Genomic DNA, 16,693 nt, shown 5'->3' with positions numbered 1-16,693 from the left:
TCCAGCCGCCTTCAGCCACCCCCTGGGCAGCAGCTGGGGATGGGGAAAAGGGGATCCTGGATATCCCCGGGGCACCCCGGCTCCAGTGCTGGGGGGGAAACCACGGGAGCCTCTGCCCCGACGGGAAAACCTTTCCCGAGGGAAGGAGAAGGGAAGGAGTCTCCATGGTCCATCCCCGCCGGGCTGGAGCTCCCTTCCCATCTTCTCCTTCCAGGCAGGGAGGAAAACTCGAGCCCATTGTTCCCGGCTCGGGCTCATGCGCCCTGCAGGGCTGTGCTGCGAATTACTTCCCAAATTATGTGAGTAATTAAAATCAATGAGGGGGCATCCTGTTAAATAACGTAATTAGATGAGCGTAGCGAGCAAGATGAGAGCAATCGCGTTTTTGTTCTCCTGCCTGCAGACAGCTGTTAACCCTTTCCCTCTGGGCAGGGCCGGGAGGGTTCCTGGGGATGCTCCCGGCCCGGTTGCTCCTCTCCTGCTCACCCTGAGGTTTCCCCAGGATCTCAAGCTCTCTGCCAGCTCCTTCTGTGCTCCCTCCAGGCTCTGGGTTTTCCATCCCGGTCCTTGCTGCCTCTGGAAGCCGATGGGCATCAGCAGCCTGGGAGCTGCTTTCATCTGGGGTCCCGGGCAGTGCTGGAGGGGCTGTGACCAGAGGGGCCCGGAGTGGAAATGGGAACGAATCCCACTGAGGATAAGGAGCTGATGGAGCCTGGAGAAGCCACAGGGACCATCTCCTGCTCCAGGTGTTTTCCCACAGCATCAGCCAGGACATGGGGCTGGGAAGGATGAGCAGGAGCTCAGGAGGGACCCCAAGGGCTGAGTGAAGGTTTACAAAGGCACTGGAGATTTAATGTGTTGTCTTCACTCCAGAGAAAATGAAAGGGCTGGGGAACCCAAGGGCTCAGGGTCATTTTTGTTGTATTTCTGCCTGTTTCAGGGCAGGGCTGAAGCCTCAGTCCAATAAGAGACACACGTGGATTTATCTTTCTTTCTGCATGGGGTGTTAATAACTCCAAGGGGCTCTGGTAAGGGTAAAGGCATCTGGCCAGCTGGCTCTCACTGCAGGGCTGGGATCTAAATAATTAATTTACAGTATCATGTTCATGACTTTGTTGTCTCCCAAAGGAAGCACTGAAAAGTTGTGGGGTTTTTTTTTTTTTTCCCTCAGCTGTGCTGCACAAAGATGGGAGCCCAGGAATTCTCCTGTATTTCAAGTTGGTTTGTGATTTTCCAAGGTAGTGAATTGTTGCAAGGATGTGTCACATCTAATTACATTTGTCACATTAAATCATATCATGGCAAAAAAAAACCCCTGAGCCCCTGCTGGGAACACAATCCCCTCGGGTAGGCATATGGGGACATTTACCTTTGACGTGCTGCAGGAGTGACAGGGTGTTCCAGAAGAGAGAGAAATCCAGACAAAGGGCCTGAGCAGCAGCTCCTGAGCAGGGGAAAAGGAGGAATCACCCCCAGTGTTTGTAACAACCTGCAGGTTCTGCTGGTTTGCAGGCAGGGTAGGAGGGATTTATCCTGCCCATCTCAGAGTGACTGAGAGGCCCCCAAGACCTCGGCAGCACAGGACTTATTCCTGGCAATCTCCCTCTCTCTCCCGTGGATTTCCCAGGGCTGGGTTTGTAGCTGCAAGCAGAGGGTTTGTTCCCATTCATCCATCAGTCCTGCTGGGACTCGGTGCCAAAAATGGAAGGAGTGTGAGCAGGGACCCCTCAGCCTCCCCTCTGGGTCCTGGAGCATCCCGTGGCTCTGGGGGGATTTTAGGGAGCATCTGTAGCACCTCAGGAGGTGCTCTCTGAACCGACCTCCCCCCAGCCCAAGGTGAGGGCTGACACAGCATCGGGTGGTTCTGCTTCCTGGGATATTGATTTTTTACCCCTTTTGCTTTCCTGCTCAGCAAGAGTGGGAAACCTGAGCCAGTTCAGGGGCTCTGCTCCATCCCATTACTGCAGAAATGCTCCTGGAAAACACAGATGAGAAGAGGCTGGAGAGGGGGGGTGCCTGCCCAGGACTAACCCCGAGTCAGGGGTGATGGGTGCTCCCTGAGTGGGGCCACAGCCCAGCCCCAGCTGAGGCCAATTCTAGCAGAAAAATGGGTTTATTTATGCTTTAAACCCCGGCAGAGGAGCCTGCCTGCCAGCTGGAAGGGGGTATGATTCCTTGATTAGAAATGCCACGTGGATACAAATGAACTGGAACAAAAGGAAAGAGAAATCAAATGCAGGTTCTGTCTGCAGAGCCCGGGATGCTCGGGGAGCACAGCCCAGGGTTCAGAAATGCAGCTGAAAGAGGAGAAGAGATTCTGCTGCTGTTTGATGAGATGAAGGTGGCTGGGAATGTGCTGGAGTGGATAAACCAGTGCTGGGCTCTCAGTAACACAGATCTGAGTTCAGCAAGGGATGGGACAATTGGTTTCTTCTCTGCTGGCCTCAGTGCAGGGGGAATTGAGGGGAATTTGTTCACTTTGCTCAGTCTCCAGGCTTTGGGGACAGCAGCCACGGGTGGGTAACAGGGATGGGGCTGAGGATGTGGATGGAAACACGAGGGGCAGCAGCCCAAGCAGCCCCGTCCCATTGTCAGAAGAAGAAGAAGCTGTGAAATGGTTTTGAAAATAAGGGCATTTTAATTACAGAGCCATTTGTGAACCTTCTGGAGGCCATCTGGAGTGGGGGTCAGGGCAGAGCCAGGGGGGGCTGAGTCAGGAGCAGCTCCTGGAAAAGCACTCGATTAATGTTAAGAGCCAAATCCTCTCTGGACTTTATCCTCATGGGCCAGACCCAGCACCCACACCTCCCAGAGCCTGGGCTGGATGGACAGCAGTGTCCAGGGCTCCTGATCCCCTCTGGACACCTCTCACCCCACAGACAGGGGCTGAGCTTCCTTTGCTGTTGGGAAGGTTCATGGGGAAGGAGTTGCTGCAAGGATTGCCCCTTGTCTGCTGTTCCCTGCTCCTAGGAAAGACACAGAGCACAGCCAGGGCCTCGTTAAAGGCTGTGCTTGTGTTAATTAGGTGGGTTTCATACTTAATAATGGGGAAGTATTTCGTGGCAGTTTCATGAAAGGAAAAAAAAAAAAAAAAAAAAAAAAGAGAGAGAGAGAAAAAGTCATTGTAATTTCAGGAAAAGTCCCTGGAGAAGTGGAATGGTAATTCACAAATCTTACTGATCTGTTAGCAGATCCTGCTCCAGAGACTGAACCAGGCAGGACGTCTGGTGTGTGTCTGATATTCTTTATTATTTGAATGCTTCACAAAGAATATTTATTAAATGTTTCTCTGAAGACCTTTGAGATCCAGCAATCTGCAAGTGTCTGTTTGCAGCTGAGATCACAGCAGACACCCAGGAAAATCCCATTTAGATAGAAAACATCTTTTGCAGGTACAGTTAGCAGGCAGAGGGTGCAGGGTGTGGGGGTCCAGGGACCCCTCAGGAGCTCTGACCCCCCCCCCAAGCCCTGATCCTGATCCTGCTCACTGGGGTGGGAGCAGAGCTGGATCTGTCAGTGCTGTCTGCAGCTGCAGGGATTATTTTGGGTGGGAAAGGGGAATGTGGGCAGCAGCTGGGGCCAAGCTCTGCCCTTTCAGTGTGAAAACAGAAACAGTTGTGATTCCTCCAGCAGGGACAGGAGAGGGTTCTGAGCTCAGCAGATGGTTCTGAGCAGCTCCCAGCCCAGCATCCCAGGGCAGGGTGCTTGGGTGCCAGCATCCCACAGGGCCAGAAGTGCTGATTCTCAAGAGAAGGTCCCCAGGGGCTCCTTGTGACCCCCAAGGATATGGGGGGGGGGCAGCACCATAACAGCTGCTGGGGGGGGAATCAGAATTTGTGCTGGGAAAGTGGGGCTGGGATCCTGCAGCCTTGGGCTGTGGAGCCTCTGGGGGTGCTGGGTGGGGGGCAGCAGTGGGAGGAAACAGAGAAATCCCAGAGAAATCCTTGGGAACTGCTTTCCCCATGGGCTGGGCTCCCAGCATCCCTGTTTCCTGCACAAACACATCCCTGTTTCCCGGATAACTCCTGGCCTGGGGGAGGGAACCACCTGCAGGGACCCTCCCAGCACAGCTGAGGGCAGTGTCAGCCACAGCCTCAAAAAGCCCCTGGGGGGGAATGGGGGGCTCAGCTCCATCCAGCCTCTCCCACCTCCTCTCCTGATGCTTCTGCAGTGCTGGGCAGGTACAGCTGGGGTGTCCCCTGGGGAGGGGGTGACACAGGGCAGCACCGGGTCCCTGGGATGTGTCTGGGCAGGGGGGAGGCCCTGGGGATGGGGCAGGAAAATTGTTGCTCTCTCTGGTGCTGCTGGGTGTAGAAAACTCCTTTTCTTCTTTGCTGGTCCTGTGGTGGGAGCTGGGGGGTGGATGTGCTGCAGACAGGGCGAGCTACTGATAAAACATGGGAGGAAACAAACAAACAAAAAACTTTAGAAAGAGCCTGGTGGCATCCAGAGAAAGGAAGAAGAGGGAAAACAACTGGACCTGAAGCCTGGGAGGAGGGAAAACAAAAGCTTGCTGGCAACTCAGGTTCCTGAAAAAGTGCTGAGCAGAGCGTTCAGATGCTGACCCACTTCTCTCCTTGTATGGGCAGGAACGGGGCTTGGCTTGTGCCTATATTTAATTGCAAGGGAAAAAAAAAAACAACCAAAACTCTCCCTGGGTGCCTCTGCCCTGGGAACTTCCCCCAGGAATAGAATTGCATGCTGGAAAAAAACCCAACCCTTCTGCTCCCTTCCTAAACTCAGAGTGAGGGGAACAGGTTGGTGACACAGAACCCAGCTCTGGCGGTGCTGAGCAGGGTCCCCCCCCCCCTTCCCCTCGGCTCAGCACCCGGGGGTCACATCCAGCAGTGAGGGGACCTGCAGGACCCTGGGGTGACACAGCCCTGTCCATGGGCAGGGGTCTCCAGGACCCTCCCTCAGCACCAGTTCCCCCCTCTCCCTGGGCAGGATGGAGCCCGCAGGGGGCTCAGCATCCAGAGCAGCTCTGAGACCCCCACAGGACCCTCTGTGACCCCATTCCTGTGGGATTTGTGACTTCTCCTGCATGAAAACTCTCCCAGAGCAACACAACTCCCCTCCCCAGCTGTGATATCCCCCAGCTGTGACCCCCCCTGGGGCAAACCCAGAGGGTTCCAGGTTGGAAAAGCAGGGGACAGAGGCTCATCCCCCAGGCACGGACACCCCAAGGCAGGCTGGAGGCTGAGGCCACTTTATTGGTAACTCTGAAGAACTCGGTTCTGTCAGGGGGTTTGTACAGCTCAGCAACAGGAAACAACAACAACAACAGTCACCTCTTCCAACCTTGTACCTCAGCACAACACCAAACTTGTGTCTGGTGTGAGCCCTGGGAAAAGGGAATGGGGAGAGAGGCAGAATCCCCCCCCCCAGAGCTTCAGGGTCTCAAACTCCCATGGAAGGAGCTTTGTGTCTTACTGGTTTGACTGGGAGGGGCAGGAGAGGTGCTGGGAGCAGGGCAAGGGCTGCAGTGCTGGGGGCAGCACCCCCAGGGGGATTGTTCAAGTCTTAGAACTTCAGTTTAAGTAACAAGTGCTTCAGGTACAACACTAGAGTTGCTGGTTTATAACCCAGTTTTCAGTGCACACAAGCAGGAATAGATTGGTTTTGTGGTTTGTTTTTTTTTAAAAACTATATATATATATATATCATTTGCACACTCATACACACACACATGCACACAGTGAATTTTGGGCTGTTGGAACTGGAGATGCTGGAAGGGACCTGCAGGCTCCAGGACCTGCCCATCTGTGGCACCACTCGCCCTAAAGCTCCTAAAGATTCTGATTATTTTTGCAAGTTTTCCCCCCCAAAATCTCTGTAGTTCTCTGGAAAACACCACTTGCAGGTGACCACAGGTTTTCCAGGGGACTCCTCTCTCCTCTCAGTCCGTGTTGGGAGCTCAGGGCTCTCCTGAAATGTTGTGTGTGGCCTCCAGCTCCTCCCTGGTGTGAAACAAATGCTCAGCAGAGCAGAGGACCCCAACAAACTCAGACCCAGACAGCTGTGTTGATGTCAAACCCAGGCTGGGTGTAGTCTATGGTGTCGTGGACTTTCTTGGTGCCAGTTCTGGGTTTCTCACTGTTGCTTTCTGCCTTGGGGCACCTCTCTGCTTTGCTGTGATGGCTCTGGATGTTCCCGTGAAGCGGGAAGTAAAATGTCCCCTTGGGTTTGTTCATCTTTTTTGGTCTCTTGGAGATCGTGGGCTCTTTGTCTTCGGGTGGGAGCCAGCAGGGCTTCTCCTTCAGGAGTCTGTCCCGGTCTGGCCGAACGCTCCTCAGGAACTTCTTGAAGATGTTGGCTGTGAGAGAAAACTTCCTGCAGAGCTCCTGGGATCTGCTGACAGACAGGGATGCCTCAGTCTTCTCCCCCTTTTTATCCAGCTCTGGCAGATCCAACCAGTTCCCAACCAAGTCTGCAAAGATGTTATCCCCCAGGACCAGGGGCTGCCGATTCCTGCTCTGGGACATCAGGGATGATGTCCAGTCGTGGCCATCTTCACACCCAGGGCACTCCTGGCATCCTGCCCACCCCCTAGCCATGTCCTGGCTCCTGGGCTCAAATGTCCTTGGCTGGACGGGCTCCCCCCTGCTCAGCACAGAGGAAGCTGCTTTGGGGTCAGAAACGTGCTCCCCGCAGAGGTTCCTGGAGGAGGCATCTCCCAGGCTTCTGCCCTCTGGAAGTGCAGTGGGACAGGACACAGCCACCCCCCGAGGCACAGCACACACCAGGGCTTTGGGGCTGCTCTCCTCCGTCACCACCTTGCCCTGTGGCTGCTGGTCCTGCTGGGCTCTGGGCACATCCCCGTGGCTCTGGCAGCACCGATGCTGCTCTGTGCCAGGCATGGTGCTCCGGCTCCCGGAGATGTCCAACTGCTCCAAAGCTGTCTGGACCTGGAGGAGTTTCAGCTCCTGCAGAGCACCCATCATGCAGTTCATCTGCTGGTGCAGCCCGTCTCCCACCTCCTTCATGGAGAGCTGCAGAGGGAAGGAAGCAGAGATGGAGTCAGTGGCATCAGGAGAGAGCAAAGAGCCAAGGGCAGGAGCTGGGCTGAGCATCCCCTCCTCCTGCCTTCTAGATCCATCCTGCCCCTACCACATCCATGTCATGGAACAGCAGCTGGACATTTCCTGGACTGCCCAGGAGTTTCCCTCTTGGAATTAGAGGGGCTGACAGAAGGAGTGGATTTTTTTTTTTTATGACCTGAGAAGAAAAATTCCATTACTTGCTGGGCAGAAACCCAAGGTGCAAAGCTACGGATGGTTTTGGCTGCCCCCAGTTTAGGATATTCCTCTGCTTTTGTGCCCTGTCTCCAACTGAAATCAGAAGCTGGAATAACAACAGAAGTGCCTTCCATAGAGAGCCTTGCTGCTTTACCTAAAGAGCTGCAGTAAATGAAACTCCAGTAAGAATTCCATGGTTAGTACATGATGTGCTAAACCTCCATGACAGGCACCTCTTACCAGAAGACAATCAAAGACGTTTCAACGAACTTGAAATTTTGTACAAAGCAGCAAACTAACTCTAAAATGACTCACGTTAAGCTGGCAATCTCTTTGATACCCAAACTAAAGCTTTTCATAGCAGTTCTGCTTCATTCCCCAACCTTGCTATGAGGATTCAGCTTTCCATCCTGGGCTTGAAAACAGACAAGTTATTTTCCAGAGCCTCTAAATTCCCTCCTCTTCCCTTTCACTCTGTTGCTTTCTCTCTGGGTCTGGATCATATTCCCAAACCAATGGGCTATCCAGGACTTTCCAACAGCTGCCACTTTTTTTTTTTTTCTCTGCAGGGAGGAGGGGATGGCAGGGCTGGAGGTGAGGACATGGAGGGGAGGTGGTTTGCAGAGATTATCACTGTCTAGGAAAAGCTTCAGCCTGTGCTGCCATAAACAGTTTAAAAGGCTTCTCAGTTTTTCCACAGCAGTAGATCTCAAGCTTAGGGCAAAAAAAGGACAGATGCATCTTACATTCAGCTTTACATTATCAAGAGTTACTTATTTACATCCTCATTCTAAGCTGGTGCCATTCCTTGCTCTGTTTCCATTTCTGTGCAAAGTGCAGTCATCAGAAAACTGGTTTCTCTGTAAAAATCTGTCAGTGGGAAGCTCCTCAACAGTTTCTGGTCACGATTGGATTTGGAATCCCAGATCCAGCAGATTACAGTAATTTTTCAGAGCTCTGCTTCTAAGAAACTCATTTAACACCCGGAATGAGCAGCAGAGATACCCAGATACAGAAAATCTGTGTGGAGCTCCCTGATTATGTTACCAAGTGTCTCCAGCTATCTCGTTTTTTACCATCAGCAGCTAAATCTCCTCTCCTGCAGACAATCAAATAATGCCCCACTTCCAGCCTGCCCCAGCCCTTGGGTTTCCCTTACAAGAGCCATATGCTCCCCGAGCCTCAGACAGAGCTATCACCTTACCTCTCCAGATTTGCTGTAATGCTTCTCCTCCAAACCTTTCTCGCCTTATTACTGGAAGCCTGCTTTATCTGGGGCTTTGCAAAAAGCTGGATTTGGAGCCAGCCTGGCCCCTCATTGGCCACTTCCCACCAAATCCCCAGGCTGGCACAGCGTGTGGGAATGAGGAGGGTCCTGCCCTGAGGATGGGGCTGCCTGGCTCAGCTCTGCACCTCGGGGATGCAGTTAAAGTCCCTGTGCTGGGTGGGATGGTCACAGGGTGTTTGTCTCAGCCAGCAAGGCTCTGGGGAGCATTCAGATTTATTGCACTGCTCAGGGCTGGATCCAGCCTTCCCCCCGAGGAGGGAAGACCCAAAAGCTCAGGCTCCAGCTCTTTTCCTCCTGGTTCTACCAAACCTGGTGCCAGCACCAGCCTGGGGAGCCAAGCACTGCAGGAGTGGAGATATTTTCACCTCTGGAAATTCTGCTCTGGGGTTGGATGCTGCTTCCCCAGTGCCCAGCACTGCCTGTGCCAGGGGCTGAGCTGCCCCCCTGGAAAATGGGGGGGAAATTGGGAGCTTGAGGGATGTGAGTCCTCTGCCAAGCTTCAGCACTGCTCTGGGCTGGGACAAATCCTGCCCTCCTGGTTCTGGACTCGGTGTCTTCCTGGCAATGTGAATCCCCCCATCAGCAAGAGGCTTCTACAGAGCCTGAGGCTTTGAACTGTGCTTGCAAACACTGCAAAACTTCTGGGTTGTGCAAGCCAAAAACCCAGCAAACAACCCCCCCTGCTTTGCCTTTTGCTCTTCATGGCATCAGTTCAGGCTTTTACAGAACTGAGGAGGGAGTGAAACCCAGCCCAAAGTGAAGTCACACTGGTGACCCAACAGCCTGCAGGGCCTTGGATTTCATCCACCAGTAATTGCCCTGTGGTAATTAGGAGCACTCACCCTGGAGAGAAGACTCTGGAGGGAAAAAAAAGAAGTTGTTTCTTGCCCAGTGTCTCACAGCTACCTCTTTGCCAAGAAGATCTCAGTGCTCCCAAGTTCAGACTGGCTTCTCGGAGACTCTCCAGAAAAGGAATCATCTCCAGAGCAGAGCACCCACCCCCCCAGGAAGGGCTCAGGACTGGGGTCCCCGGGCTGTGAGAGGGAAAAATGTTCCTGCAAATCATCCAGCAGCTGGGGCTGGAGGCCAAGCAGATGCTCTGACTGCAAGGTGGGAACTCAGGGCTGAAGGGACAACCCTGGGGCCCTGCTGGTCACAGGCTTCGTGTAGAAGGAACTGGAATTTGTGATGAACTCAAGTGCAATGTCAAACAGAGCGTGAATGTGACACAAAATCCCAGAGAGCCTTAATCTGACAAGGAGAGAGAGAGAGAGAGAGAGACCCTGATGGCACTTGCTGGGGTTATGCAAGTGACATTATGTAAGTGGTGAGCAGGGGGCATCAGGAGATGCTCTGTGCATGCTGGGGAGCTCTGAGCCCAAGCCTGGTGTTGAATCAGCCCTGCAGAGAGGAGCAGAGGGAAAGAGCAGGTTCTGCAAACCTTGGGGTCCAGCACAGACCCTGTCCAGCAGCATCCTCCCTTCTGGTACCTGCACAAATGCCTCAGCACCCAAGGGACTCTGGGTGTCTGATTTGAGATAATCTGTGCTTCAATGCAAGTGGCTGTCAGGCACCTTGGCTTCCAAGAAAGCCCAAATTAGAACTACAACAACTTGCAGATGTTCAAATTCATCTCTATAAAACAGTCAAGAATCAGATGCCTCCAACTTCACTTCATTTTTATTCCTGAAAACTTGCAGAGTTCTGGTCTAATTCTGCAGAAGCCACCAGGGATGTTTTTATAGCCAGAGGAGCAGGCACAGGGCTGAGCAGAGCCCTGAGGTCCATGTTCCACTGCAGTGCTTGGGGTTCACTCTGGTGGGAAATGTTCCCAGGGAGGAATCACCCCCAAACCAATCCCCCTGAGAAGGTACCAGGGAGGCAGCTTCTCCAGGCACAGCTGAATTTAACAACAAGTCACCCTGCACACTGAAAACTGAAGTGTGAGGCTCAAAAGCTCTTCAAGCACTTTCCAGTTATCCTCAAGGAATATTCAGCATGGAGGGAGGGAAAACCCCCCAAACAGTGCACTCCTTGCAAGCCTGGCAGAGTGGAAATACAGAGGTTTTTCACACTGACAGTCTCATTCTGAGCAGCAAAGGATCACTCAGTGTGTAAGCCATGCCTCAAAAACCCTTCTCCCCAGAGCTACAACCACAGCTGCTTTGCACAGCCCCCGAGGGACATCCCCACCAGTTCCTGGCACTTTATCAAATCCAAACCCAAATCTCTGAGACTTCAGATAAGGGAGATTTCACTTGTCACTTCCCAGGTAAATAAGTAACTTCTTTCGGCCACTTTGGGCATAACATTTTCCTCTTAGCACCGACAGGGACTGAGTTCTCAGAATTCCATCCCCAGCTGCCCGCACAGCTGGCCTGCCCAGGACTGCAGCAGCCTTGGCACATTATGGGAGAAAAGGGAAACCCAGCTCCCAGCTGAGCACAGGGAGGAGAACAGAAGAGCTCTGAGCATGTTTTGTGGAAAGGAGGAGGAAGACAGATGTCCAGCTCTTAGGTAGAAGAAAGGCAAAGAGAGGAAGTTATTGCTGAGAGGACAGGAAAGAGCAGCGGGCAAATGGCAGCTCTGAGCAGTGCTGACAGGCAACAGAACCAGCAACAAACAATTGGTATTTAAAGAGGATGACATAATAGGGACCAAAATTATTTTAGAACTGCTGAGCTGATGATATTGTTTCTGTGCTTCCCTTTGGGTCACTCACCAGATTCATCTTCAACCAGGCTGCAACTCCCCAGCACTCACAGGTTGCTGCTTTCCAGCTTTGCACCTTTCCTTCCCTTGATGGATGCCCAGGGCCTGAGACCTTTTGGTCCTTCCATTTTTTTTTTTTTTTTTTGCAAGAATTTCAAATTTCTTTTCCCACCTCTTTCCACTCTTTCCAGAGTATTTTAGGCATAAATGAGGATGTTAACAATGAGCTCACAACTTATCCGGAAGAGGAAGGATGCTGAAACTTTACTATGATTTTTTTCCCCACTACTTTAAATAGACCTTAAACAATTGTTCACCATGAAGGACAGGGTTTGCATCCCTCACTTGACTCTTCCTTACTCAATTGCCTTCCTCTCCATTGCCATGACACTGTGCTGTGCTTCCCACTTGCTACAATTAAAGGCAGATTAGAAAATAAGTCTCTACAAGCAGGAGATAAATGGACTGAAAGGAACTGCAGCCTTCAGACTTTGCCTCACAGCCCAGGGATGAGACAGACCATAAGCCTCAACAACACCCAGACTGCCCAGTGAGGATGATGATAGAAGTGTCAGCTCTCAGCCCAGTGGTCTGCTTCTGATCTTTAACTTCACTGCAGCTGGGAGTCAAAAAAAAAACCAAACCACAAAATCCACTCCCATCTTCAGGAGTCTTCTCTGGAAAGAAACAAGCAGACAAATTCTGTGACTGGTTTTTTTCTCTCCTCCAGTTACATGGGACAGAACATTTGCTGTCAAATTACTCCCCTGCACTTTCCCTGAAGGCAGCACTCCAGAACAAGCCTCTGCAATCACCACCCAACCTCCTCGTGCCATCTCCAGCAGGATGGGAAGAGCCACCCTTGCAGGGACCATTTTGTCAGCAGAGACAGCAATGCAGCTGCATGTTCCCACCTGTTGGAGTTGTGAGGGGTGATGTGAGCCCTTCAGGTCTGTGTTTTGCCTCATTCTGCTGCAAATCACAAGAGCTTCCCCTGCAGAAATAGCAGCAAAACACAGCAGACTCCTCTCTGAGCATGACACAGTTACTGGAAATAGGACCCAGTGTGAGACAAAGAGTAAAAATAATTGGCTGTATTTTTCACTCAGACCAAATGTTCTATTCCTACAAGATATTCATAGCAAGAAACATTGTCTACCAGGACATACATTAATGTGGGAAGGGAGACAGGCTCTGTCAGACTTGATAATGAGATACATTTATGATGAACATTCAACAGTTGCAGTCAGAGTGGTGGGGTTTGTTTTAAAGTACATTTAAAGCTTTTCTTTCTAGAAAAAAAGCAACGGGAAACCCAGAAATACCTGGCTGCCAGCTAGATAATAAGAGATTTATTCTTTCTGTAGAAGAGCCTTGGGAGCCCAGTGCCATGGTCCTTATGTTGATGTTCCCATGCAAACAATCCCCGTGTCAGAAGGTTTCTGGAGCCAATGCCATCTGCAGCATGAGGCATGGAAACAGAATTCCTCTCTGCTAATCCCCGAGCAAGACAATTCTTGTTAAATCTCATCTTTCAGCTGGGATAACATTCTGCAGCTCGGAAAGCAGACATCATATTTCTGTGCCTCAGAATGATGTTTGCAGACTCTGAATCCAGACGATGAAGTCGGGAGGACTTTAGGATGGGGATTAACAGCAGCTTCAGAGGCTCTGGGGCACATTTCACAACTGCCACTTGAAGGACAGGTGTGGAGCAGCACAACCCATCCCCACCCCAGCCCTACAACCCAGCACTGCCTTTTCCTCAAACCCCACTGAGTCCAGAGACCTCGGGGCTTTCTGGAGGAGGCGAGCGAGGGAATTCTGTATTTTCTGCAGACAGAAACCAAGGCACAGCTTGTCCAGAACAGCTCCCCAGGCTGGTGTCAGCTCTGAGGGGAGGACTCCAGCCACTGCACTGAGTCCCATCCTGCCCAGGGATGAATGGCTGTGTCAGCTGAGGCTCCCCTGCCCGGGAACCATTTGCATGTGGAAGCTTCTGAATGAATTCCAATCAAAGGGACACCACACATGCCAGAAACTATCAGCTTACAATGGAAAGCATGCGATTGGAATAGATCTCTCCATTGACTGGAAAGGGGTCAGATTCATCCTTGGGAGAGAGGCAGAGCTGGCAGAGAGGGAATGTGAACACTGGTGTGAGCACACCCGGACCCACACTCCTCTCTGGCTGCCCTGGCACAGCACGGGGTGAGCTCAGTGCATGGGCTGCCTGCTGAAATGGCTGAAATGGCACACTCCCAGCACAAACCAAGCACAGAATTATTTATTTACATATGTACAGATATTTTTTTTCCTTTTTCTTTTTAATGCACAAAGCAGGAGGAAGAAAAATTAGAGCTGGAATTCCTCAAATCTCACACTGGTGGGGGATTGAGTTGCAGTTGAAGATAACCTTTCCTTGGGAACTGGGAGCTGTTCCAACATCTGCTCTTTTCTGAGAAAATCCCCTCCTCAAAACTAGCCAAAAGCTGTAGCAGTTTACACTGACACAAACTAAACTTTTGATAATTGAACAGCTTCTGAGGTGCCCGTGTGGCACCAGCCAGCCCCAGCAAACCTGCTTCCTGCAACTGGGAGTTTGTGCAGAACACCCCTGCATGACTCTGCATCTGCCCCATCCATCCCTCCATCCATCCATCCTCGCCCCATCCATCCCTCAATCCCACCCCCAGAGCTGCTCTGTACACACACCCCATGCAGCCACAGCCCTGGGACTGGATCCTGCTCAGCTGCAGGAGGGGCTGTTCCCTGACTCCAGCTGCCCAAGTCCTCCCCACATTCCTCCTGCACAATTCTTGGTTCTGGTGCATTTAATGTTTGGAACCACGACCTGCCCAGCAATGAAGAAAGTGGCCAAGCAGCAGGGTCAGGAGGTTGAGTTCCCACTCACCACTCAGTGCAGATGGTTCCAGCTGTCTGTCACCCAGCTCGGGGGTCTTTAAAGAACCATTAATCTCTTTTAATTCCAGGTTGGCTTGATAGTATTGACGTTTAAAACCTGTTATTGCTCAGGATATCATTTATGGTTGCTTTAATTGCTACCTCTTGCCTTCTCTAAACACAATCTGCATTTAGAAGTTGCTGAGGAAAGGAATTGTTCCCCACAGGGTGCTGGAGCAGAGGGTTTCTCCAGCTGTCACCCACGGGCTGTCCTGTACTCACAGCAGCTCCAGGACTGTGCTCTGAGCCCCCAAGGATTTGCTTTCCAAGTAAGTTTTTAAGTTTAAGTAACACAAATTTGGGGGTGGGAGGGAGAACGAATGTGACCTGTGAAAATGAAACCTGTGAGGATCCAGGGAGCTTTCAGTTGAGTTTCCAGCAGTCCCACTGAAGGTGCCAACTGCCCCTTCCTGTTGTTGTAAGCCAAGCACGTACATAAAGCTTTGCCAGGCTAAGTTCTTGTTTTATTAACATAGTAAACGTTGTTGCAGTTTTACAATTTAAAAGAGTATGAGCAAACCCATAGCTTCATCATTTTAAGTGTTTTTTGGTTTTCCTTTTGAATACACTGAGATTCTCCAGAAGTTACGTTGTGTGCTACAGGATGGGCATGTTGCAGGCTCACAAGTAGAGGTGCAGTGTTTCAGCTTCTGTGCAAAATAGTGCTCAGATAGTGAAATGGATTTGTTTAGAAGACAAAACACAAATTCAGGAACCTTATCCTAGGCACACTCCTTTCAAAGTTACTCTTTACCCATCCCACCTTCCAACTCAGACTTTACAGACCTCTCAGGTTATACTGTACGTGTCCTGGTTCACACTTTGCCTTTCATTCATCACACCCAGAACACCAGGGACTCTCCTTTCCCTTTGTTTTGGTTTGTTCCCTGTTTGCTGGGGAAACACTGGTAGGGCGAGCAGGTTAAATCTCTGCTGACACTTTATCCCCAGCCAAGAGCCACTGCACAAGCCCGGGACCCCTGGGACCCGTCCAGCAGCGAGTCCCTGCTCCTGCCCTGGGCACACTGGGTCTGTCCCTGTCCCTGTCACTGTCCCTGCTGACACAAACCGTGTTGCTTACACGCGGAACATTCCCTGTAATGCAGCCGGGACAGCGCTGCTCCCTGTGAGCCCCTGCTCTACAGCTCCAGCCCGCACAAATTCCAGCTTGCAACCAACCTCCTCTCGAGTCCTAAACCGGGAAGCTTTCGTGCATTCAGAAACTTCATTCCCCCCGTTTCTGCTCTGCCTTGCCTTCCCCTTTTGTTCTCCTTATCTATTTATCGGAACACCGCGCGGTTCCCCTGCCAGCCCTCCCGAGCGCTGCACCCAATTTGGGAAGCTCTCGGCTCTTCCTGCCCATCCACCCCCAGCAAGCCCCAGAACCAACAGCACCTTGGGGCTCTCGGACAAGCCCAAGCAAGTTCAGAGAGTGAGGTTATAATCTGAGCGGGAGGAGGGAGAAAACAGTGGTGATTTATGACAAAGGGTTCCCTATTCAAGAAGTATTTTCAGGGGGTACGGGAGGAGGCAAAGCGCACGCTCCCTTTGCATCGTTTTTATTCCCGTAAACTTCTGCTTATCGGAGATTTCTGTAAAAGCTGCTTTGATTTCTGCTCTTTGCTGGCATCTCCTCCCCAGAGGCTCTGCCCGCCACCGGAGCCCCCCGTGCCCCCGTTTCTCTCCCGCAGACGAGGGGGCGGGGGGGGGCACGGCCCGGACTGCTCTGGGGGGGCTGAACCCGAGGGACCCCCCGGGCCGGGGCTGGAGGCAGCGGGACCGACCCTGCCCCTGCCCCTGCCGCCGTCCCGCAGCCGCTCCCGCTCCCTCGCCCCGCCGCTCCCCCCACCCCCCCTTCCCCTCCGGGGCCGCCCCCCGCACACCGAGTCCCGGCTGGGGGGATGCTCGGGCCCCCCGCCCGCCGCCCCCTTACCAGTTCCTGTCGCAGCCGCCGCAGGTGCTGGTCCATGGCCCGGCTCGGCTCGGCCCCTCCATGCGCGCTCCGCCCGCGGCGCGGGGCGGGGAGGGCGGGGGGGTCCCGGGGGGCGGCACCGGGGGGCGGTGGCTGCGAGCAGCGGGGCAGAGCCCGGCCCGGGCGGCGGGGCTGGAGCGGAGGCTGCGAGAGGGGGGGGTGCTGAGCCCCCTCCGGGGTCCTGGAGTAAAGGCGACAGGCTCCGCACCCCGCGCAAACACCGCTTATCCGACAGGGCCTTAATCGCGACAGAATGCACAGCGCTGCTGGGCTTCCCGGGGGGTCTGACCGCGGGCTGGGGCGCTGAGCATCCCTCTGGGGCAAACTGCGCCCCGACATCTCGGGGGAGGTGACAGTGGTCCGGGGGGGGTGACAGGGGTCCGGGATGGTGACAGACAGGGTTCTGGGATGGTGACAGACAGGGTTCTGGGATGGTGACAGGGCTCCGGGGGGGTGGCCGTGCCACCAACGCTGAACTTCCCACGCGGTCCCTTTGCCGGGGGCAGCTCCGTGTTCAGA

General features: G+C 52.9%; 1 protein-coding gene across 1 annotated transcript; it reads right to left on the bottom strand.

Moving 5' to 3' along the window:
- Window positions 1-5,240: 5,240 nt before the first annotated feature.
- On the bottom strand, window positions 5,241-16,217 carry INKA2 (inka box actin regulator 2). The gene is made up of 2 exons (XM_030465519.1): window positions 16,136-16,217; window positions 5,241-6,992 (listed from the first exon to the last, which is right to left on the bottom strand). Exons 1-2 carry the CDS (start codon window positions 16,169-16,171, stop codon window positions 6,006-6,008), a joined length of 1,023 nt encoding a protein of 340 aa, XP_030321379.1. The 5' UTR covers window positions 16,172-16,217; the 3' UTR covers window positions 5,241-6,005.
- Window positions 16,218-16,693: the final 476 nt, after the last annotated feature.

This window comes from Calypte anna, chromosome 26, assembly GCF_003957555.1.
Source record: "Calypte anna isolate BGI_N300 chromosome 26, bCalAnn1_v1.p, whole genome shotgun sequence".
Taxonomy (NCBI): domain Eukaryota; kingdom Metazoa; phylum Chordata; class Aves; order Apodiformes; family Trochilidae; genus Calypte; species Calypte anna.
This window is presented reverse-complemented; position numbering and strand designations above follow the sequence as displayed.